The sequence below is a fragment of the Grus americana genome, chromosome 4, assembly GCF_028858705.1.
Source record: "Grus americana isolate bGruAme1 chromosome 4, bGruAme1.mat, whole genome shotgun sequence".
Classification (NCBI taxonomy): domain Eukaryota; kingdom Metazoa; phylum Chordata; class Aves; order Gruiformes; family Gruidae; genus Grus; species Grus americana.
Window position 1 is genome coordinate 20,446,732 of NC_072855.1, and position 24,046 is coordinate 20,470,777.

The following is a 24,046-nucleotide window of genomic DNA, read 5'->3' on the forward strand; positions in this document are numbered from 1 at the left end:
TGACTCAACCACTTCCCTGGGCAGCCTGTTCCAGTGCTTGACAACTCTTTTGTTGAAGAAAATTTTTGATATCCAATCTAAACCTCCCCTGGCACAACTTGAGGCCATTTCCTCTTGTCCTATCACTTGTTACTTGGGAGAAGAGACCAACGCCCACCTCGCTACAACCTCCTTTCGGGTAGTTGTAGAGAGCTGAGAAGGTCTCCCCTCAGCCTCCTTTTCTCCAGGCTAAACAACCCCAGTTCCCTCAGCCGCTCCTCATAAGATGAAGTGCCTAAATAAGGAGATTCTTTTGTACCTTTTGAGGATAGCAGCATCTAAAAAACTTACGACAGGAAGACATGTCAGTAAGATGGAACTGAACCACAGTTTTATCTGTTCCAGAGAATGGCTCTAAGTACTGAAATGTTCTTAAGTTGGGTCCTACTTCCTCTTTTTTCCCCAAGAGTGCTTATTAAACTCTTCATGGCTCCCTTATTTTGTCCAGAAGTGGAAATTTAACGACCACAGGTTTTATCTCACAGCTGAATAAATTCACTCTGCTCTCTGATGGAAGAATATTTTTTCTTAATCCAATCGTACAAGCAATCCTCAAATTTCCAACAAGTCAAGACTGATATACCCTGTGTCAATATTGACAGTAACTGTCACATGTGCATCTGAAGCTGAGCTTCAAAATCCACAGGCTCTTCCCTTTCCCATGAATTTAAAATATAACGACAATTTTAAAAAGCAGGAAAAGACAGTTCTCATTCTATAAAACACTTTTTTCACTGTTCCTTTCAACAATATATTTAAAAACATATATTAAAAGTAAATATATGTTTCTACCTGATTTTCTAGTGAAGCAATCAATCTGCTCATCAGTTACATACTTAAAAAAAGGTGGGGTGCAAAAGGAACAGCTGTAGTTTAGCCTGTACATTGCTCTCTCACTACAGCATTGTTTCAGCTTTATCAGTCATTTACCTCATACTTCAAATTTGCTTAGTTGTTCCTGTCATTAACTAGCAATTATTTTTTACAATTCAGAATGTAATCTATTCAACCATTTTCAAGGCAAAAGAAGTTGAGAAATAGAAGGTTTTTGATTATTTTCACACCCTAATATCTTAATAGCTGGAGGTTCAGACAAGAAGTTGGGCTGGGAATCTGCATTTTCAGAGCTACTTTTGGAAGGTTTTGTAAAAAAACAATTGTGATTTGTTAAAATGCAAATTATGTATTTTATTTACTGTAGAGGGATACTGCAATATTTTTTTGTCTTTTAATGGCAGTCAATCTCATGCTACTTTGTCAAATATGCAAAACTTGGAAACTGCACTGTTAGCTAATACATCTAGGCAAGAGGCATGCTACTGTACAGAAGCTCAGACACTTACATTTTCGTATCTGAATGGTAAAAATGCCTAAGCCTCCAAGTGCAAAGTCCCTCAGAGCTATTCACACCATGTAATTTAAAGTATCTGGATAAGGTATCTAGGCCAGGAGTCCTGGTTGCCTGTAGTCAGCAGTCTCGGGAGAGCAACCGTGTGCCAAGATAGCCACTGAACAGACAGTAATTCTAGGCTCTTATCTTAAGCATCTAAGTTGATTTACCAAAGTCGGATGGTCAGAACATCCCCGGACAATTGCTAGTGTTAGAGTTTTCATTCTTTTGCTACATGAGCATGTACAAATTACAGTACTTCTCTAAGCCTCAGCTACTACAGGGTTTGTCAGAAGCGTAATCAAATTAGAAAAATCTCAGCCTTGATCCTGTAATTCAGTAGCATGCATACCTGTCCACCCTTGAAAGAGAGATCCAGTCGAAACCACTGCTTCAGAGGAAGGCTGAAGCTAGTTTTCACTGCAAGGTCATCTCCTCTCATGAGGTGCATCTGAACATGCACATAACCTGACAAAGCAACAAAGGAAGAAAAAGGAAATAAACACCACAGAAACATCAACATTAAGAATGAGCTTCTTTAATGTATTATTCACAGTGATACTGTCGTCTTCATCACCAACAGAGATGCGGGCACTCGCTAAGCCATACATCAGCTCTCACAGAATCCCAGGGAAACGTGCTCCCCATTTCAGTTACATATCTCAGATGCTAATGCCCAGGCTCCGACATGAAACCACAGACTCAAACCCAACTGTTTGAGGGATAAACACAGGCTAAACCTAAGGCAAACAGGCGGGGTGCCACAGTTGATCTCAAACACCAAAAAGCAGACATGACTTGCAGCAAACAGCAGACGGGAACAGCAGACAATGGTACCTACTCAATACTCAACTGCTAGCACACAAGAGTGCAATGATCAAGTACAAGATGACTCTGCCCTCCACTACTTGGACCTGCAGAAGCTAGACTCATGGTCTGAGCTCTTAAGACCAGTACAGGCTATTATGATAACCTAGTGTAACACTGAGAATAAAACTGGTCCTAAAACCTCTCCAAGCAAATCTCCTATCAAGCCGATGACTTCCAGCTGAGCTGCTATTTTTGTTTGTTCTTCAAAGAAAAGCACTCAGTTTATAATAGATTGGTTACAAGACAGCAAAAATAACAAACAGGAAAAAAGTAGTTGTTAAACTTGCAAAGAAGGGGAAAAAATGTAATGTCTTATGAGAAAGCCAGGTGTGTGCTTTTAAAACTCTGCACACTTACTTCCTCTGTGAGCCTGCCAGCCAGCCCCCAGCTGCTGAATTTCTTTCTCTGTCAGAGGCTGAAGAGCTGTCTTCTGGCAGGAATGTTCCTCTACTGCAAGTGTTGCTAAACTAAGACAGTGCTACCTCTCAACCTTTTTTGGATCAGGGAAATAGACTGTGCTTCTTGAACACTGCAATAAAGGCAAGACCTTGAAATCACATGGACTTTTTCTGAGGCTATTTCAAATTTTCATGTAGTATGTATATAAGAATTGAGAACAGTATCAAAATAATACTTCAGTAATAATAACAAAGGTCGTTCATTGAGATAAGACTGTTTAATCCCAGTGAATGTTCCTGACCTGTAAGATTCAGTCTATTCTGACAAAGCAGATATTTAAGTTAGCCAAGACTAGAAGCTATGCAACTGCTTCTCCATTTTACCTTAGTAGCTACTTTCCTATTGAGACACTGTAGTCAAAAGGAGGCATTTTGCAAGGGATCAATCTCACAAAATAGGTCTGATGATATATTTATAAATGTTATTCCTAGGCATAGATCTATAAAGACTATATTAGAGCTCTTCTGAAGGCCAGTAATAATATCCCTTACCTTCTTCATTTAGAAATACAGCAGGAGTACTATACATTTCTTTCGGATCAATAAAATAGAGTATACCACACAGATCCTTTTCACAGTGATGGAGTAAATATAGCCAGATTGAAATGGTGAACCTGCATGAGCAAAAATAAACAAAAAATTCACTCCTGATGAGAAATCTCCCTATATAATTTGAAAAGCATGCATTTCACTTTAATTTAGCAAATGTGTTTCACACATGTAATCTTTAGAACAGAACACATCCTCTGCAGTGAAAACCTTCAGAGCAACAGCACTTCAGACTCTTGGATCTGTGATCTCCTTTTAACTGCACTTTTGTGGTACCGACATGAGAGGAGCAGAAGGGGGTATTATTTGAATCAACTCCAGAATGCTGGGTCAGAGCTACTGCCAGATCCCACATCAATGGGGAACTGAAAAGACAACTGAGACAACTTGGAGCCAATCTCCCACATGCAGGCCACAGGACAAAATCCCCAAATGCATGGTCTTGTAACCTTGATTGTGGAAGCCAGTAAAAATTAAGCTGTGTCCTCTATACTAAATGCCAACTGTGAAAATGTGCTTGGGAGAAGCAGTTAAAAATGAATCCAGCCTCTAGGTAGCACAGATATGTATGAATAGCTGTCACAGAGCTATCACAGGACAAATAAAGGTGGAGTCTGTGCAAACTATGGAGCAGTGCAAAATAAAAACCCAAAGACCTGACAATTCCATCTACTAAGAAATTTCTGTACAAAGCTGGCTGAGGTACTAAAAGCAGAATTATACCGCAGTATCTAATTCTAAGGAGTTCCTCTGAGCCAGACTAAATCTGTCTCTGTGCTGTTAAAAGGAACTTGACCACTTATTTCCATAACATCTCTACAGCTGAATGCCTTTGAAAACCGCACCTCCAATGTACAACCCAGCAAAGCATTAAGATTATCATCATCTCTGATAAAGAAGTTCTCTTTTCTTAGTGAATTTTAGAAGGACATATTATTCGGTTTGTGTCTTTCCATAATTAAGAAAAAAATGAAATATTGGTTTATAATATTTTAGAATTGGGTCAGCTTGCCTTGTTTCTCTCTCAAGAAGTTGCTAAACATACAGTACCTTGTATCTTTTCCTAAACCAATGGAGGTTTGAAAGCCTAACACCTGCTCTCCTGCTTAAAAAACAATATAAAAAAATGCAAGTTGTGAAGTTTTCCCCAACAGAGTCTACACCTTAAATAGCTAATAATACCGCATCTTCCACAGGTGGTACCTGGATGAGGCAGAAGGGTTCGTAAATCACAATCACTTGTAAATTGACCATGATGACCTACAGCCAAACACCCTGCTTCCAGAAATACTGCTTATGCTTATATATCACTCTTAATTTTTCATTTCTGGCAATATAACAAACTTAAAAGCTGCAGGCTCCATTTAATCCTTGATTGCCAGTCTGAGCACATAACTGTTCTGGACAAACTCCTTGGGACAGAGTTTGGGACAATGCTGACTCATCTCACATCCCCCATTGCTGCAGAATGCCATACAGCATGAGTATTCCCTTACAGTCCCAGCCTATCCTTGCTGCAGGCTGTCCACAGCCTCAAATGACAGTTGTCTATCTCCAGTCCTCTTTCTTTACAAATCCCCGACTGACATCAAACGAGTAACTTCAGTTAGATCTGTTTCTGTAGGGAACCACTACTCACATATGGGGAGCTGAAGGAAAACTCTCTTCCTCTTCTTAACAGTTACCCCAGGCTGTCATGTAACCGCAACACACAGGCAATGCTTTATGTTAACACTGGAGACACCATCCGAAGGCAAGAGAGGGTGGAACTGTGTGGAGCAGGTAGAGCGCTGCATAATTTCATGCCATATATTCTCAACCAGACCTCCAGTGACTCAATGCCAGAAGCAGAATGCAACCGTGCTGGTGAGCAAAGGGCAGCAGGCTCTACAGACCAGGCTGTCACCTGTCCTGAAGAGGCCAGGAGCTAAAAATTGCTCTCTACTTATGACTTCAGAGTTTGAGGGGCAGTAATTTGCATGCAACCTACATTACATGGCAAGTCGTCTTTGGTACTTTTCTTGTGGTCACAGGCCAAACACAAACCAGCAGGCAAATTCCATTTTCTGTGATCATTTCCTATTTCTGTAATAATGTTATTGGGGTAACAGCATCTGGTGGAAGGGAGATAAATTTACGTATCTCTATACTTTTTCCTCTAAAGTTGCAAAATATGACTGTGTGAAGAGTTGTGACAGCTTCAGGAAGGGGGAGAAGAATACAGAAGGATGATCTTCCCAGAGTGATTCCTCTGTAACTGAATGCCGTGCAGGGGCTAATGGGTTTTACTCCTCTCCAACCAGGAGTTTACACAGGGATGGTGGAAGGAAATAGTATAAGCTCAAGCTGGGAGACTATCTAGGCAGGGGACTCTATCACTGAGGGTTTGTCAGCTGCAAAATAAACCAGAGCGTGAATTTATAGGAAAAAAGCTGCTCCACACTGCTGGCCCTTGCAAGAAACCCTACTCTGCACTTGGTCTGCAAATGATGCTTGAAATGCAGATCTCTCTGTAATGCGGAAAACCTCAAGCCAGTCCTAAGACAGCAGTCTGATAATGACAGCACGTAACAGCGAACTTACCCTCCTAACTGTACCTAAGTAGCACAGTTACACCTAATATTGGTCTTTTACACAGCACTGCACTAACACTTACTATAAGCATCTTTCCCAGGTTCAGCTTAATCCTCTCCAAAACTGAAATTAGACAACAGAAGGAATTGCTAACTATTTTCCTTTTGAGACTTATCTCAACTTAGTAGGCAGTATTGCTTTAATTTGTGGTATAGCCTAAGAGTTTAAGTATATTCTATAGCCTTCAATAACCAATTACAGCCTCCTTCAATTATTTGCCTATACTTACATGGGATAATCAATCTGATGTTGTCTGACTGTCTCAAGTTCTCTGTTTTCAAATTGTTCAAATTTCTTCACGATTCCTGTTTTCTCCCCACTGGAAGCATATATGAAGTTGAGAATCTGGACACCATCTGTAAAATACAATCTTTCTTAATCTGCCAGAAAACAAACATTGATAACTAATTAATTAGTTCACAGTTGTACAGTCAAACATTTGAATCATATGACAGATTAAAAATTAACACAAATCTTCAGTAAGTCCTTAAATACAAGTTCGTTCGCTGTTATTAAACACATTAACATCTCGGACCGTATAACCCACAGGAAAGTGAAACAGAGTCCACTTCCAGCTGGTATTAGAAGCAGAGAGAGACTCATTTAAATCTAAGAAACTTAAAGGACCAGTTAGTAAGGAAGAAATCTTCATTTATGTTACTCGTTTAAAACTCATCCTATCTTTGGTTATGCCTACATGAGATTACTCCACAGCTCTTAGACTTGCTCTCCATTTTCAACTCTCCAGTTTATACTGTATGTACGGATAGATACTAATTCTGTTCTTAACTGATATGCATAATCTTGTAATAAATCTGATAATGCTGTCCCTGCTAAAAAACAGGAAAAAGATCAAGGCCATTACGTATCATCAGCTTTCCTAGAAAAGCCCCCAAAACAACAACAAAAAAATCGCCCAAACCCCAAGCAATTTGTTACAAGGTTATTTTAAAAAATAAATTTGAATAAAATGTTATTTCCTCCTATTTCTTGTTATACTGTTTTCATCTATAGTATAATTAGATAACGCATAAGATGATTCACAGCGTTGTCAGAGATCACATGCTCTGTCTCCAACAAGTATTTCAGAAAGCCCCCGACAGCAGCAACATCATTGCTTCCCTGTTTGTCTTCAGTGCATTTACATGCCAAGGTAGTGAAAATAAATTACACAAATACCATTATGGGATTTTCTAGGAAAGAATCCTTTAGAAGCAAATAACTGTTTTGCTTTTAGGTTCTGCTTTGAGTATATATTGAGGACAGAAAGAATTGTCAGCAGGTGCAAAGCCAGAGATAGGCAGACAGAAAAAAACTCCAGAACTCTGAGAAAATCTAGAAAGCAGAGTTGTGAGTTTCAGTAATTTATACAGTTGGGCAAGACACTTTTGTTTTAAAAAGTAATAGTTTTAAATAAAAAAGTGCTTGTCTATAATGACTCTGGGCCAAAAAAAGAAAAAAGTACTACATAGTTTATTGCACTATAAAGACTTAAAAATAGGTTTCTGAGTGTGTGGCCATCATCTTAAGCAAAAGTAGACTACCTGTGTGCGAATTATGTAAGAACTGCAGGACTGACCCTGAAATAATGCAATAAGGGACTGAACAACTATCTCTGAAGACAAAGGAATGACGTCCATTGACATCAGTGGGTTTTAAATAAAGTTGTTTGAATACACTTAGAAAATACAAGGCCATGCTGCTACAAATCTCCGGGCTGGCTGTGATGAAACAAGCCAGCTCTGAAGGACATGATGACTTCAGTCATTTGCAACTCTAACCCCACAGTTATGAAGCTTACATATTCAACAGTGTTGGCCAAGTAAATCATTCTACATAACATTTACTATTTACTACAGTTACACACTTTCTAACAGCCTATGAAAGATGTTATTTGGGTCCCATTAGTTTCCTTGGGAAAAAAAGTGACATTACACCTACCACTTTCATGAGGGCACTGAGGTATCCTGTTTGCCTGGAGCATCCACAAATAGTCAGCACCCCACTGAAGACAAACTTTGTGGTCCTTATACGGGCGTTCAAAAGGTGGAACTGCTTCTAAAAAAGTGTAATTCTTGGCAACTGCATCCTGGTAGTCTTCACTCTGCTCAACATCATAGCTGCTAACTGATTTATGACTAATCCATGCATATAATATCACACTGTGCACTATTATTGAGTTTCTGATGATATAATCATCTCTGTAAACCATGATGCTTGGAAATTTCAAATGTACTTGTCGAGTTCTGTTAACATAAAGGTTTTTCTCATCCTTCCATCTCCTTCTATAGACTGGTACACCAGTCCTGAATTCAGAGGAAGCTACTGCTTCCAAGTTGATGATACAAGGCTTAGAACATAAATACTGAACTGAAACTTCAGAATTGTTAAGAACTTTCTTTTCTAAAATGTTCAAATGAATGAAGTCTACAGAATCCATGTTTTGTTCAAACTGTGGAGTAACTGCCGTTGTCCGTAATGTCTCCTTTCCAAAGGATGGCACAAAATTCTGGAAAAAAACCCAAAACCACAAAACACGTTAACTAGAGAATCTAAGTTTAAGTGATTACTACTATACTCACAGCAGTAACAGAACACTGCACAAGCAGAAGGTTTATATACCATACTCAAACTCTGAAATACTTGGATTCTTTCACACAGCAAGTAAATGTGGATTACTGAAGAGCCACCATCAAGGTTTTAATGGTAACAACTTCCCTACATCAATCAATTTCTCAAAGTTACACATGCGTCTACAAACAAACTGTATTTACAGGGTGTATCCTTCAGCCCTTCCGTAAGTGGAATCCGGTCTAAGATACTGACTTATACGTCATGCTATTTACACATGCTCCTAGGATCAGGCCTAAAGAGTACATACTAAAATGTACCAGTATTTATTCGTCATGTTGCTCTTCACTTGTGCTGCCACATCCTGATGTTTCTCTATCTTTTTAAAGTTAGCTAAGGTTGTTACCTCTTATGCAGGTACCTCAAGAGCAGAATAACAACTAAGGCAGCTCACAATGGTTTCCTGAGAATGAATTCCTGTTCACCAAATGTTTAGGAGCTTATTACAGAAACATTCCTGTCCTGAAGACAGACTTAAAAATCTGAGCAGCAAGACCACCAGGCAGCTTTAGCTTAGTTTTTGCTCTCCATAGCTACGCACATTAGCATGTGCTTCAAGAGTGAGTGCTTGGGCATACACCAGGATTATGTTCCATGCTGAAGTTCTTGTCTCTAAGGTTTCAAACAGTTGCTTTTCTTTCTGCTCCGCAGTCAGCGTCCGGCTTGATGCACTGCCAAGGATCCTGAGGGCTACTCAGCTCAGAGGGCCAGCCACCAGCACGGCACTTCTGCCAGGTCCCCTGATCCGTCTAAAATATTCAGAATTGTCACTTAGGATTACCAGGGAAGCTGGTCATTAAGATTGCTTAAAATGAGAAGATCTGTCTTGGGTGACTTTTAACTTTGCTAAGCTTAAACAAATGGAACTGAAATTTATCTTGGATATCTACCTTGGATTGATGGCTTTTTCACTGTCATTCCCAAAATATTTAAAAGCTTTGGCCAACTCATTAGTACACTTCTAATTATCAGAATTCTGTGTCATTCATTCGGAGGACAAGACCTTGTCCATGATCCAACATCAGAATCAGTAAAAGTCCCTAATGATAAACTATGCTTTTTATTTCTTAAGAATATGTTGACATGCCTTGAGAGCTACACTGAAAAAACATCAAGCCAGCAAAACCTGTGAATGTTTAAATATTACGAAAAGTCACAACTAAGTTTACCTATAGTACTTCCTTGCTCCTATAGATGAGGATTTTGGATTTAACTATGTGGTCAAATGCTGTTTCCTCCCCCTGGATCCCTGCCTCCTTAAAGGCACAAAAGAGCTCTAGGGTTGCAAGTGGAACACAACTGTGCAGAAAGACTATTGACTCCAAGACCTTGACTTTATTTAAGGCAGAAGCTGGAAGACATAATTGAATGAGGGAACTTTTGGATGAGAAAGCTGGATATTGCTAGCAGCTGGGTATCTCTAGATAACTAGATTTATTTAGTGTTCCTAGGTCTTTCTGAACTTGTCACTTAAACCACTTTCCACAAGAACAACCACATACTGTTTATCTTCTTGTGTCCAACGAGATACACTGGAAGCCAGATGTGCAGTCATGCTGAACACTGATAAACACATGTGTAAGCACCTAGATATACACTTTGAACAAATAAAATGCTATAAAATGCAAAACACTCCACAACACACACTCCACAATCTAGGCTTTCTAGAATAGATAGTCTCTTGAGAGTGACAGCCTTCCTCTCTGCCTCGTTTCCCATGCTATAAACTGGATATTGTAACAATGATGTGTACTGAAGGGGCTAAAAAAGGAACAGCAATAGGAAGGTGATGTCCATTGAAAAAGTTACCACCATATTGTGTAATAACACACATGCACAAACACTCATATAAAAGTTGATGAGAGAACCTTAATTTTAATACTAATTTGAGTATCTTTCAGAGCCTGACTTGACAAAGATACTATTCTTTCACATCTACATAATTCTTCTTTGGTTATAGGAACTCCAAAAGCATTAAAAGCATGTAGCAGCAACCACAAATTATTCTAAACCTCTTCTACTTGATGATTATCATTCATATTTCTTACAATAAAGAACACTTCTAAACAGCTTAATCTTTGTGATATGAGGGCTGTGTCATGAGGAAGATGGTAATATATTATGAAAGTTATGCCATGTCATTATCACAAAATGTACAAGTCTACCGGGTAGACACTACAAAGCATTGTGGTATCACTGTGCGTTTACCACATACACACATTTACTGTCAAAACACACACAGCCAGCTCTCAATTTTCTCAGGGGTTTATCCAACACAGAGATACAGGAGCTGACCAAGACAGCTTGGGTCTGGCACAGTTCGTTACCAAAGATGCAGCAGCGTATGAATGTGGCCACCCAGCTTCCAGTGAATGGCAGAAGTTTTGTGGTGGGGATCCCAAGGCAGTAAGCTCAGTAACCCAAAGCCAGTTCCTTGTAGAACAAACTCCATGATGTCCCTAGAGCACTTAAGCACAATGTACTGCTGATGCATAAGGGTAGCTTCACCCATGCTGCCTTACTGCCTCTCCCTTAGTGCCTGTTCGGCTAAATGGCTCCCACAGAGTTACTCAAGAAACTTTTCTTTGTGTTCTTTAGTGCCTGGGTATTAGTTGAGACACGCGCTGCAAAAATGCATGAAGCACGTTTGGGTCTGCTGCTACATCACCCCTAACAAACCCTTCAGGAGGCTCATCCAGAAAGGAGCACAGTGCAAAGACCCTTGAGCAGCCCCACGCCGATGCAGCCGTGGCAGAGACCACTGAACAGTAAACTCTTCCAGAGCACGGCTGAGTCTCTTACCACTTGGTTGCTTCTACACAGTGCTCTCCAGCGCACTGCATAACGTGTGTATTACCTAAATGTTTCCACTTGGTGAGGAACCGTAGCTCTTCCCTCTCCGTTATCTCAGACAAGGCAGAGTTAATTGTGCATAATCTCTGACTACAGAGAGCATGGATGAAAGGATTACACAATGAGTGTGATTATGAGATTTAAATATAAAAGTTTCCCAGTATAGTAAAGAGGCCAGCTATGCTGGATTCAAAATGTTACCATAAAGGAGGCAGAGTTCAACAAGACAGAGGTTTTGTTGTGTGGGGCAACTTAGCCACAAAAACTTGATCTTTTCCTTAAAACCTGCTGAATGCGAAGGAGTTAGCCCAAGTTGTGCCATCAGATGTTGGGATAAAAATCACTGTGGGAGACAATCACAACAATTGGTAGGAAAGTGAAAATTTTCAGCAGCGTAGTATTAGAGAAATGATGAGAAACTGTTCTTTCACTCACTGGAACAAGATCTCAGCAGGACCCTCGCTGAGTTTACCTCTGCGGAAATTCCACATAACCCTATGAAACTGCACCTGTTTGCACAAAGTCTGAAGATAACCGTCGTCCTTTACCTGTGAACACCTGCCACGTCATGCTAGATTTTAAGATGTGTGAAAAGGAGACACGCCAAAATGTGCATCGATCTGCTCCCAATCAGCATCAATATTGTACAGGCATACAAAGATTTAAACAGAGTTTGCGCTTAGCAGCACAGAAGAGGAAACAGCACTTTATCAGATGCCCCTAAAATGCAGTTGTCTCCATAAGCCAGTGCAGCACCATAGTCACACGTGCATCTACAAGTGGATGTCAAAGGCAGCCCCCTTCTTCCAAACCCAGAAATTTAACGTCATCTAGGTCGGAAAGCTTGATCTAACGACCTGACGTTCGCTGGCTCGAGAAGGCAGCGTAACCCCGGGGGCTGGAGAGAGGGCAGCCGGGGCAGGCCGGACAAAGGCCGGGCTGGCTCCCAGCGGCGGCCCCGGGCTCGGCCAGCGGGCCAGAGCGATCCCGGGCCCGAACCCAGACCGGGCGGCCGCGGCCCCCCGCGCACCCCGCTCCGGCACCCTCCCGGGGGCTGCGCCTCCCTCTCCGCCCCGCGCTTACAACCTGCAGCCCCGCACCGGCCCGGTGAATCCGCAGGGTGCCGGGCAGCTCCCGCCCGCGGGGGTCAGCGCTCATCCAGGGGCCGTAGCTCGGTCCGGGCCCTCGCCGCGGCCACCATCTTTCGCCGCAACGGCGGACAGTGCCGCGGCCCCGGGGCAGGTGCAGGGCCGGCCGCCACTCACCGTGAAGAGGAGGAGGAACAACAGAAGGGGGCGGCAGCGGCGGGGCACGGCGGGGGGCTCAGCCGGGGGCCGCATGCTGCCGCGAAGGCGGCGGCGGCGGCGCTGCCCAGCACGGCCCGGAGTGCGCGGCCAGCCCCGCCGACTAGGATGCGGCAGATCCGGCTTCCTGGAGGAGGGGCCGCCGCCCGGGCAGGGCAGGGCAGGGCCGCGCCTGGCCCCGCGCCGCCGCCGCAGGTGCGGAGGGGCCGAGCCCGGCGGCACCCGGGGGCCGAGCCCCCGGCCGTGCTGTGGGACACCTCCAAGGCCCCCGCGCAGCCTAAGTACAACGGGCACCGGGCGGCGTCCCGGGAGCGGCGGCACCCCAGCGCAGGGCCGCCTCCTCCCTCTCGGCGACAGCGTGTCTCGGGGGCTCTGCAGTGGCTCCCCCCGCCCCCGTCCCCACCCTCTGCGCTGCCCGCTCGGGCCCGGCCCTGCTAGCGTGGCCCCCACCCGGGGCAGCTCCCCGGTCCCGCTGGCGGGCGACGCGCGGCCGTGTGGTGACTTTAGGGCGGTAAGGCGGGGCAGGGTCTCCTCACAGCTGCCGTGCGCGGCGGGCGCCGGGGCGACCCGGGAGGTGCCGCCGTTCGCCTGGTCAGGGGTGACACAGCGAAGCGCGGCGGCTGTGTAACGGGACCGGGACCATGCCCGCCTCACCGGGGGCGCCGGCACCGGACTGTGTCCCGCCGCCCCGTAAGGGGGCGCTGTGCGCCGCTCCTGCCGGGCCAGGCCGGAGGGGGCGGAGTCCGCAGGTGCATTACCTTTCGCTTCCGGTGTAGGCCGGAAGTGGGAACCGCAAAGCTTCCGGGTTGTGGCCGCCCGCGGGGATGGCGGGGCTGTCCCGCACGCTCGGTATTTTCGGCGGCTTCGTGGCTGTGGTGGGGGCGGCCTTTTACCCCATCTACTTCCGGCCGTTGCTGCTGCCGGAGGAGTACAGTGAGTCCCTGCGGGGGGTGGGGGGCTCGGCTTGGGCGCTGTGAGCGGGTTTGTGCCCCGGCCGGGCTGTGGGAGCGCAGGCGTGCCCGGGCTGCGGGGCCTGGGGGCTGCTGCTGGGTGAGTAATGCCGAGAGGCTTTCTGCCTGCCTAAGAGATACTTAAGAAAAATCCAACCAAAAACCCCTCGTACTAGTCTTGTTTCAAGTTATTGGCTAGCATGTGATTAAGGACTTCAGCTGTTCTCTGAAGTGATTAAGAGGATTTAGATGCAGTTGAAGAGGTTATGGTCAGAGGGCTGGAGCACCTCTCCTGTGAAGATAGGCTGAGTTGAGGTTGTTCAGCCTGGAGAAGAGAAGGCTCCAGGGAGATCTTATGGTGGCCTTTCTGTGCCTAAAGGGAGCTTGTAAGAAAGATGGGGACTTTTTAGTAGGGCCTGTTGCAATAGGATGTGAGGTAATGGCTTTAAACTAAAAGAAGGTAGATTCAGGCAAGGTATAAGAAGAAGTTTTTTTATGGTGAGGCACTGGAACAGGTTGCCCAGAGAGGTGGTAGATGCCCTATCCCTGGAAACGTTCAAGGTCAGGCTGGATGGGGTTCTGAGCAACCTGATCTAGTTGAAGATGGCCCTATTTATTGCAGGGGGGTTGGACTAGATGACCTTTAAAGGTCGCTTCCAACCCAAGCTATTCTATGATTCTATAAGTTGTTTGAGTTATGTTTTCCAGCCATAATTGAAAAGTTTAACTTAAAACATGCTAACAGATTCTTTACCCATTGCGATGATTTGTTAAAGCTGGCCTCAGAGTTTTCTCTGAAACTGACTGCTGAGGAAAACCCCACTTCCATGCCAAAACCACAGAAAACCTGGAAAAGCCTGTGCCAGTCTCTGTAACCAGGGAGCTCTCGAGCAGCCTCAGCAGCTCTAGGCAGGTGCTCTGTGCCACGGGAGGGGTAGGGGAGCACCCATTACTCCTGAACTTCTGTTAACTGTGGCCAAAGGAAGCAGGGAAAAGTTCTGGTGTAACCAGCCTCATCCCCTTGCTTTAACTTTTATAAAACTAAGCAAGCTGTTGGTGATAATGTGAAGATGCATGTGATTAATCTACTGAGACAACCTAAGAGATTTCTAGAAAGAAAAAAAAAAGGAAAAGGACAACAAATTTATTGATCTTGGCGGGACTTTAGCCTTGCATCAAAGCTGAAGTAAAATTTAACTTGCAAGCAAGTTTTTATCTAAGGAAGCTATGTTTGTGAAGTTGGAAACTGCCTACAAAGATAGGTTTGCTACTCTGTTCCCATTTAAAAACCTTATTAACCTGTTTTTGCTTATGGCGCCCTTTCCAAAAATATAATATTAGAAGTGTGACTCAGCATTAAGGAAAGAATAGAACTAGTGGACAATGTCCTCTTTTGTTCTTGTGAGTTACATGAGCAAATGTTCCCCAGCAGGTTAGGGACTTTTTTTTTTTTTAATCTCTGTTTAGCACATGAGATGAGCGATGCACAGTTAGCAAATGCTTAACTTTGCTATTTAATACCTGATTCTAAACTACTTACTGCATGCTGCTCAAACTGTCCTTAGATCACACCTTTATTAATTCCCTATGTGCTTTTCTTGATGCTCATTGCTGCGGTGTGAGAGAAGCACAAGCATTTGTTGTCATAATACTTTAGACAAGACCATAGAATTTGAGTGGAAGTATTTTAACCTTTGAGGTACAAAGGATTTGATTTTTCAGAGTACAGTCTTGTAAGCTCAGTGACAACTTCTGTAGAAGCTCACATCTTCCATTGGCTTGAGCTATGGTGAATACTCTGTATTTCTGTGTTTTGGGGCTGTGTGTCTGCAGTCAGACGTTTGGATTAGCATCACATAGTAATCCTGCAAAAGGCAAGAATGGATTTTAGTTCTCTGGAGTGACGTTCAACTATGTAAACATGAAATGCTTTTTCTTTCTACAATCTTGTTTTTCTTGTGTAACTCTCAAATGCTACACAAATGAGGCAAAATATGTTCAGGAAGAAGACTTTTCTGCATAATTCTCACACATCTTCAGAGGAGTTCCTAGCAATTTAACAAATAAAATGGAAGACACTTGAAAAAAACTGTATGTAATCAAACTGTTAATATGTACCATAAATTATGCATGCAGGGATTTGACTTAATTCCATACAGAAGTGCTATAATTTTATAGGATTTTAGTACTTCAGTTTGTGGCCTTGATGTCTCTAATATTTTCCTGTCTGTAACTAGCTTTAAAAAAAGACTGTTTCTTCATATAAAACACATGGTTTAGTGGCAGTGTTGAAACTTTGAGGTCTTCAGCACAGACCTCTTCTGTTTGGATTAATTAAAACAGTGAGTTGACAGCTGCTATTTTGATTGATATTGGGGCACTTTCACAGTAGAGCTCGTGATTTTGCTGAACTGTGAGAGTCAGCTCTTACCCCATCGGGTGAGGTAGCTGTCCTCTCCTCAAGATTGGCTCTTCCTCATTGTCCTTTTTTTGGCTTACCTGTTTTCCAGGTTGTTTCCAGGCCCCGCCCCAGCCTCCCTATTGACTGTTCTGTGTCCTATCTCCTTATTTCTCATCTGTTACTTCTCTGCACTCATTTCTTTGCCTGACCACTTAACAGCTCTTTCTGTTCACCTCAAGTGTGTTCCCAGACCTCTCTGATTCCCATTTGGTCTCTGTCTCTCTTCCAATCTCAGTCTCCACGTAAGACTAAATATCTTTCTCCTCCATGTCCTAGAATAAGTCTGATTGCACCCCTTTGCAAGTAGAATCAATTATTGTGACGTGCCCGCTAGCCTCTGGTAGCATTAGGCTTGTACCTAAAGAGCCTAATAACATGTAGGGCCTGTGCATTCTCAGTGGGATAGGATGCTAAAATATTTTAGTTTAAGGTGAGCTTAGTTCTGAGTTTCCCCTGAGTATGTGCACCCTACAGTTTTTTAAAGGCTTAAAAAGTTCAGTGTATGGGCAAAAGGCTTTCCTGGCTGAGCTTTGACGTCCTGCTTCACAGTACCACAGTAGTAAAGCACTTAACTGGAAGGGAAAAAAAAGGAGGGGCATTTAATAAGGGGAAATAATATAGTTTTGTCCATTTCTCTTCTTGGAAGTAGTTGAATCTTTCAAATGGAAAAGCCGGAGACAGGCCCATTGCATGGACAATATCCCTCCAATACTTAATTTCACAAAGTTTACAAGCAGTAATTTTGTAGATGCTGTCATGAAATCTGCTTGTGATAAGATGTAAGATTTTTCAGGGCCTGAAAATGGGGATCACTGATTCTGGAAAGAATAAATCTTTTGAAGCGTTTTATGTTGAGCATATGAGTGATAGCTCCTAAAAGTACTAGTAATTCCTTAAGTGATGACATCATGGCAGGTATTTTGGCATCTTTTATTAAACAGTAGTCATTACTTTAAGATGATTATCTTATTGTTTGTAATCTCTCAAATCAGCCTAGCTGTTAGTATTCACACTTCACTGAGAAATTACATTTGCACTGTGTAGGTGGATACTCACCAGAATTTTACTGCAATATTATTTTATTGGGTGCAGTCAAGATGTCTGGTATATTTTATTTTTTTTTAGTAGTGTCCTTTCTGTTCTGTTTTCCAGAGAAAGAACAGTCGATAAACCGAGCTGGTATTGTTCAAGAGGATATTCAGCCTGCAGGTATACTTGATTCATGTATTTGCATTGATTGTTTCAAAGACCTTCTTGAAGTAAGAACTGAATATTTATATGGATTTAAAAAATACAGTGAAGAATACATTCAAATAATATATAAAAAATAAACTTCCCATGAAAATATTTTTTCAGGCTAATTCTTCACTTGAAAATTATGGATTTAATCAAACTTGTTTTAAATTGATTTAACTGGCCAATTAAGTTTTAGAGATTCTGTTATCTTCACACTTTCTTAAATAGATGCCAGCTTCCACACCAGAAATTAACTTCTGAGCCAGCTCAGAGCAAACGAGCCATGGGTGGGCAGAGATTTAGCTGTAAAAAACACGCTGTTGCACCCTGGTTTTGTGGAATACTGCTTTACATCTCAGCTGAAACACAATTTATGAGCGCTTTCTCAGTATCTTCCAGCTTCACAGGTGGAGAGGTAAGGCAGAAATCTACTACACATAAAGGAAAATTTGGAATGCAGTGCCTATAGCTTTTTTGATGCCTGGTGTTGTCAGTAGAAGATGTAGAAAAGCAATAAAAATTAAAGTGTGGCAGATCATCCTTGATAGTTCATTGTTTCATGGAACTGGCTAGTCATTTTGCAAGGTTGGCACTTCTCATTTAAAGACATGAGAGTGCTTGTCTTGATGAAGCAGTTCATATCGGAGTATGTTAAATGGTAACTTATTTTTAGAAAAGCCTAACATCAGCAGCAAGGGAAAACCAAATAGGGTTAATGCCATGTCCTTAGTACAAATATCAGTTAAATCATCAGTGCAGGAATTACTTTCCAGGAAAGTGGTGAAATACTGAAGAGGAGTAGGAAGGGTATTGTGAAATAGAAGGCAGGTAAACCTGCCTTTTTATTAAACATTAAAAAGGACTGGACTCGCTCATTTATCCAAGATGCAGGTACTTGATGACCAGTTCTCCTCAGTGTAACTTTTTCATCTAAACTTAGCTGCTGCTGCTGAGAAGTTACAAGATCCACTAGTTGAAAATGTAATCTAGACAAATTCAAGTGCAAGGTGCAATTCTAGATGGTTGTTCCAACAATATTAGAACACCTTACGTATGGGTGTGATAGATTTTTCTATTATCTGAAGCTTAAGATCAAGATGAGGTTGTCTTTCTAAATATTTTTGCAAGCTTAAGCAGAGTTGTGAGTTCAGTGCAGAAATTGTTTTCATTGTTTTGTACACAAGGCTAGAGTAGCAGACCAATTTTATTTTTTTTCTCCAACAGTCTAGTTATGAACTGCTGGTATTCTCATATTTGATTTGTAGGGTTAAAAGTGTGGTCTGATCCATTTGGAAGAAAGTAATGTTGCCAGCTGGGTGTATTGCAAGGCAAAACTGAAGATGGACATCTTCAGCTGTTTCTCCTTTCACTGAAGTGTGTCTTTGGGTGTCGCCGGAGAAGAATTCTGAACATGCTGTGTGGGCACGTGAGGAGCAACACACGCTACTGGTTGGAATCCCAGGAGATAAAAACATGCTAGTTTTGACAGAGGATGCACAGGCTGTTAGAGAGCTGAATGACTCTTGAGTTTACAAGTGAAATATTTATTTCCTTGAGAAAAGGGAAGAGGAATTATTTTTGTGGTTAATCTGTAAACACTTGTAGAATAAATTATGAATAGAATAAATCATGCAGACCGCTGCAGTTTCCTCCCTAGTATGAGAATTACTTTTTGTGGTTTTATTATGAAAACATGATAAAATATACACTGAGAGAGATCAGTGCAGAAAATATGGTGAGTGTAAATCTGTACATTAAAATTTCTTCCTTTTAAACCAATGTGTATTTTTTTCATTTGTTTTGCTGTAGTTGTGGCTGGTTAACCTTGGTGAGCTGCCAGGTGCCCACCCAGCCACTCTCTCACTCCTGCTTCTCAACAGGACAGCAGGAGAAAATAGAATGACAAAGCTCGTGGGTCTGGATAAACACAGGGAGATTGCTTACCGGTTACTGTTGCAGGCAAAACAGACTCAACTTGGGGAAAATTAATGTAGTATATTGCCAATTAAAATAGATTTGGATAGAAACAAAAATTAAAATAACACCTTCCCATTGCCTCCCTTTTTCCAGGATCAACCTCACTCCTGAGTTCTCTATTTCCTCCCCTCCCTAGTCCCCCTGAGTGGTGGATGAGGGTTACGGTCAGTTTATAACAGTTTCTCTGCTCCTTCCTTCTCACACTTTCCCCCTGCTCCTGTATGGGCTCTTAATGAGCTGCAATTACTTCAAGAAATACCCAACTGCTCTGGTGTGGGCTCCTCCCCAGGCTGTGGTGTGAATATCTGCTCTAACGTGGTCTTCTCCATGGGCTCCAGGGAAATCTCTGCTCCGGTGCACCTCCTTCCCCCTCCTTCTTTTCTGACTTTGGTGTTCATACTGCTGTTCCTCACTTTTTTCCCCCCTCATTCCTCTGCTTCGTTGGTGTTTTCACAAAGGTGTCACCCACTTGGCTGCTGGGCTGGGCTGTGTCCTGCAGTGGGTCCTTCGTGGAGCTGTCTGGAACTGTCTGTGGCTGACATGGGGCAACTCCTGCAGCACACCTTCCTTGCTGCCAAAACCTTGACCGGTACAACTGATACAGGAGGTTAACACGAAATGTTGGAATAGAAAGGCAGATACTTTAAATACTCTTTATAAAAAAACACTTTTTCATGGTGATCGTAATGATCATTCGAACAGGCAAGCAAAGGATTGCCCCTACTGAAAATCTTTACCCAAACTGGATGTCGGTCTTAATAATAGCTTCTGAATAAACTATGTGTTTCCAGATTTCAAAATAAAGAAACAGTCTATAAGCTAAGGAATATTGTTTTTGAGTACAGGTGTAGCATGTACATTTAGCTTTAATGTACTATCTTGATTTATTTTTAGCACTTCATTATGGTACACAACATTTTAAAGACCATTGCAGGATCGTATATGTTATGAAGAATGTATGTGCAGTGAGTGTTATGAAGTTAGCAGATGATAGTTTGTTATTTTTTTCGGACATCACACAGTTATTAAGAAAACAGATGAAAGACTTGATGTTTACGGTGTTCTTTTCCAAACTGCCATTCTGTTACTTGCTATTCCTTTTTTACCTGTCATTGTCATTCCCTTCCTGCTCAGACACAGGCTTCCACTTCTGAGTTCTGGTTTTTTTTTTTTAGTTTTCTATTATCTCAGTAAGCATTACAAATTTTTTTGTTTGCTTGCTGAGAAAATGTGACCATATTTGATTCCTTTGAGTTCTCAGGTGATCTCACATAATGGCTGAAGTCAGAGTGAGTGTACGCATTCACTGTAGGGTTGTTGACAGAAGTTTAACTACATAGCACAGAGCAACAGTGTGACAAAGCTAATTCAGTGTTTGCTAGGAAAAGAAGAATCAATTAAATTGAAGAACAAAGGTTTTTATTACTTAAACCTTTGTTCAATGAGACTGCGGAAATAAGAGCGCCTTGCTTTTTTGTGTTCTTGAACAAAACGTTATATTGATACATCAGACAGTTTCAGCCAAGTTGTTTCATCTGAAATACCTTTCCGGTGGAAATTACAGCATTGCTTAAAGATACTCCATCTGTAGCTGACTAGCTGGAAAACCAAGAGTTTTAGGAGAAACTGGGAGTTGTTCAATAATGCTGCTTCTGTCACTTGGTGACGCATGCTTAAAAACATACATCCTGGTAGTGTGAAATAATTATTAAACCACTCTTTCAGGATAAATGATGTGACTGGATATTAAATTACTTAGTTTGGAGTTAGGAGATAAGACAATCTCTGCTACTCATTTACTTTGCGAAGTTGAGTAATTTGATGAGTATGGATCTTGTCTACCAACATATTAGATGGTTTCAGAACAGTGGTTGTTGCTGGCAGGTGCTGAGCCTTTTGCCCTCATATTACTTAAACATTGCAAAACATTTGAGTACGTGAACTCAGTTATTTAGCATTTATAGAACTGTACATATCTGTTGGTTGTGATCTCTAGTGCATTCTAGTGCAAAAAAGCTTGGTAAGTTTGGTAATTGCATGTACAGAAGTTGCAACAGTCCATATTTGTTGAACACTACTGAAGTGAATCTAAACTCTGAAAATGGTGTACGTTGGTTTTAATGATCGTCACTTCTCACTCGCTGTGTTCCACCTAATAAAGTGGGCTGATTGGCCATGTCTTTTAAGTGTTAGGATAGTGAATGTCTTTTTCAAATCTTTGGTATTCTATCTGGATAAAACTGTTAAGTCAACGAGGAACATACTGCAATAATTCTCCAGAATTTACACTGAAATTTTCTAGGATTGCTCTGGCATTTGCCAGTTGCCTGGAGACTCGCCCAAGACTCACGTGGGAAGTCCTAATCCTGCAGCTGGCTTCCTGGGGTCTGTGACAATGCTTTGTTCTGCTTGTGGACGCTGGACATAAGCCTCTCCTAGCTACCCAGTAACAGGTGGAGTTGAGTATAACAAATTGTGCTCCCCACAACTCCTTCCTTATCTTGCTCTGAAAGTAAGAGGTTCTGCTACTTTTGTAGCCTGCAACAACTATTGTTTTTCAACACAATCACACAAAGATGTTAGATGTGTTTATAATTATGCAGAATTTTATATAATTATTAGTACTTGGGAGGGATTAGTCTGCCTTTTGCAGTTTTGGTCCACCTGTTCTGATTGTTCTGATAGAAAGGCTGGGACAAAACATTTGATAAAAATGCCTTCTTAGAATGTTTTTAAAACAATTACAATATCTATTCTGTAATATGAATGCATTTTGCTTATTTATTCTAGCTGGAATATGAACAGCAAATACAACTTCAGCCTTTGGAGGACTGGAGAAAAGCTTTAAACTGTGCTTTGACATCCCAACAGGAAGATCTGGTTGTACTAAGTTTAGACCTGCTGTTGTATGGTGATAAGTTTTGAAATTATTAAAGCTTGTGCCATGAAGAGCAAATCTGGTATTTTGGTCTAACGCAGCTTAGTTTTGAAGCATTATAGACTGTTGATGATGCAATGAAACCCTCAAGCACAAACACTTCGGGAGGAGTAAATATGGCAAAAGATATTGCCAAGTTGTCAGATTATACACAAGCAAGAAAATGGGATTTTTCTTGTTGAATATTGTACTTATTGAGATTGTTCCCACTGATGAAAGGAAAATGTTTTTTCTGTAATACTCAAAGCACATTGAATAGCCTCAACTGATTGTGAAAATTTTACTGTATATATGCCCTCCCACAAAAAACAGTCCAGGAAAAGCAGTTCTCATGACTTGCAGTTTTCTAAACTAAAATAAATCATGTATTTTCCGTTCTTGCAGTCTAGCAATAATTAACCACTCATTTTCTCAGTACTGTGTACACTCCTACTGACCTTCTTCATGTTAACATGCAGATACAGCACTAAATGCAAAGCTGCATTGACTTTTTCTGTGGTGCCACAGCCCAAATAGTGTGTTTACTAGTGGAAGGAAATAATTTTCCAGCTTCTGAGAAAGTGCTGCAGAATATACACTGTTTCCATGTGGACAATGTATAACAGGAGAGAGCAAAAACCAAAGTGCAGGTCAAAGCATATTAAAGCTTTCATTTTCACATGTAAGCCTATGATCCGAGGTGTATTTGTGCATAGTGCAGACTTTGTGGGCCTTGCAAGAAAAATGGTGCAGTGTTTAAGACACTGTCTTGGAAATTAGGATTGTTGTGGTCTCAGTTCCCTGTTCCACCACACTTTTGTCTGGCAGCAAGTAAGTAATTTAGCCTTTGAGCTTCAGTTCTGTCTGTAAAATAGCAATACTAGTACTCCCCTTCCTCGCAAGGCATGATGAAGGTAAATACAGGGGTGGTGGTGGGGGGGGTTGATGCTGTAGAAAACATTTTTGGTTCTTCTCTGAGAAGTTTTCTTCATGGTTTGGAAAAACAGGTCTGGATTTTTGTAGGACTCAGATATTTTGGTTCCAAGAATTTAAAATGTTTTGAAGAATCTTTTCCAAAAGGAAACAACTTCGGAAATTTCCCAGGACTTTATACTGCTGAAATATTATGCTCTGAGTATGGATTTTTTATATTTTGGGAGTCAAACAGAAAACTCGCCTGCTTTTCACAATACTAATGGTTTTTTAGAAGATCTCCAAATCTGAGTATGAGCTTCTAGATGTAAGTTGAAATGCAGCCCGATATGAATGTTACTACAGTTGCATGAAAGAGCAGAAGATTGGTCAGCTTTTGTTACTGGCCCAGGTGCCTCAGCAAGTTTCTGAAACTGCAATTTTCAGTATTTTGACTTGCCACTTCCCTTGTCTTCTCTAACAATGGGTCCTCCCTTCTGACTTTGCATGCCAAAAAAGTAGCTAAAAGTCTTCTGGGAGAGCTATAAATGCTGAGCAGGGAAAGGTGGGTGGCAGTTAAAGGAGGTGAGGAAGAACTGGAGATACTACAGGGAAAAGTGTTCCTCCTGTCGCCCTGGAAGAACACCTTGGAGGTAGGGTGGTGGATATGAAGAGGAGACAGGGCATTCAACAGGTCAGTTGAGTCAGCAGGAGCATGAGGGACATAGGACATAAATCCATTGGAATACAGCCTTCATAGGCTCTGCTGCTCACAGAGCAAATTGGGATGCCTCTTTCCCTCTTTTCTGTTTCTTCTCCAGCAGATCAGATGTAAACATTTCTAAAGAAAGTTCCTAGTCAAGAC

At 41.9% G+C, this 24,046-nt stretch overlaps 2 protein-coding genes across 4 annotated transcripts in view; one reads left to right on the top strand and one right to left on the bottom strand.

Moving 5' to 3' along the window:
• SEL1L3 (SEL1L family member 3) overlaps nucleotides 1-24,046 on the bottom strand; it is a 58,531-nt gene that overhangs the window by 25,011 nt on the left and 9,474 nt on the right. The window contains exons 1-5 of one of the 2 annotated variants that reach the window (XM_054823976.1): nucleotides 12,690-13,229; nucleotides 7,882-8,449; nucleotides 6,170-6,296; nucleotides 3,250-3,371; nucleotides 1,782-1,897 (exon numbers count right to left, since the gene is read on the bottom strand). In XM_054823976.1, the coding sequence (XP_054679951.1) occupies nucleotides 1,782-1,897; nucleotides 3,250-3,371; nucleotides 6,170-6,296; nucleotides 7,882-8,449; nucleotides 12,690-12,764 (1,008 nt within the window). In that variant the 5' untranslated portion in view covers nucleotides 12,765-13,229. Of the gene's footprint in view, nucleotides 1-1,781; nucleotides 1,898-3,249; nucleotides 3,372-6,169; nucleotides 6,297-7,881; nucleotides 8,450-12,689; nucleotides 13,230-24,046 lie in introns of those variants that run through there. The other variant, XM_054823977.1, reaches the window with a different exon arrangement.
• SMIM20 (small integral membrane protein 20) lies at nucleotides 13,259-22,678 on the top strand. 2 transcript variants are annotated; one of them, XR_008576857.1, is made up of 4 exons: nucleotides 13,259-13,661; nucleotides 17,292-17,348; nucleotides 17,604-17,790; nucleotides 18,641-22,678. XR_008576857.1 is itself a non-coding variant. In XM_054823988.1 (3 exons), the coding sequence occupies exons 1-3, from the start codon at nucleotides 13,553-13,555 to the stop codon at nucleotides 18,676-18,678; spliced, it is 204 nt and encodes a 67-aa protein (XP_054679963.1). In that variant the 5' UTR covers nucleotides 13,490-13,552; the 3' UTR covers nucleotides 18,679-22,678. The 2 variants fall into 2 exon arrangements, 1 of the variants encoding a protein (XP_054679963.1); XM_054823988.1 differs by lacking the exon at nucleotides 17,604-17,790 and having other exon boundaries at nucleotides 13,490-13,661.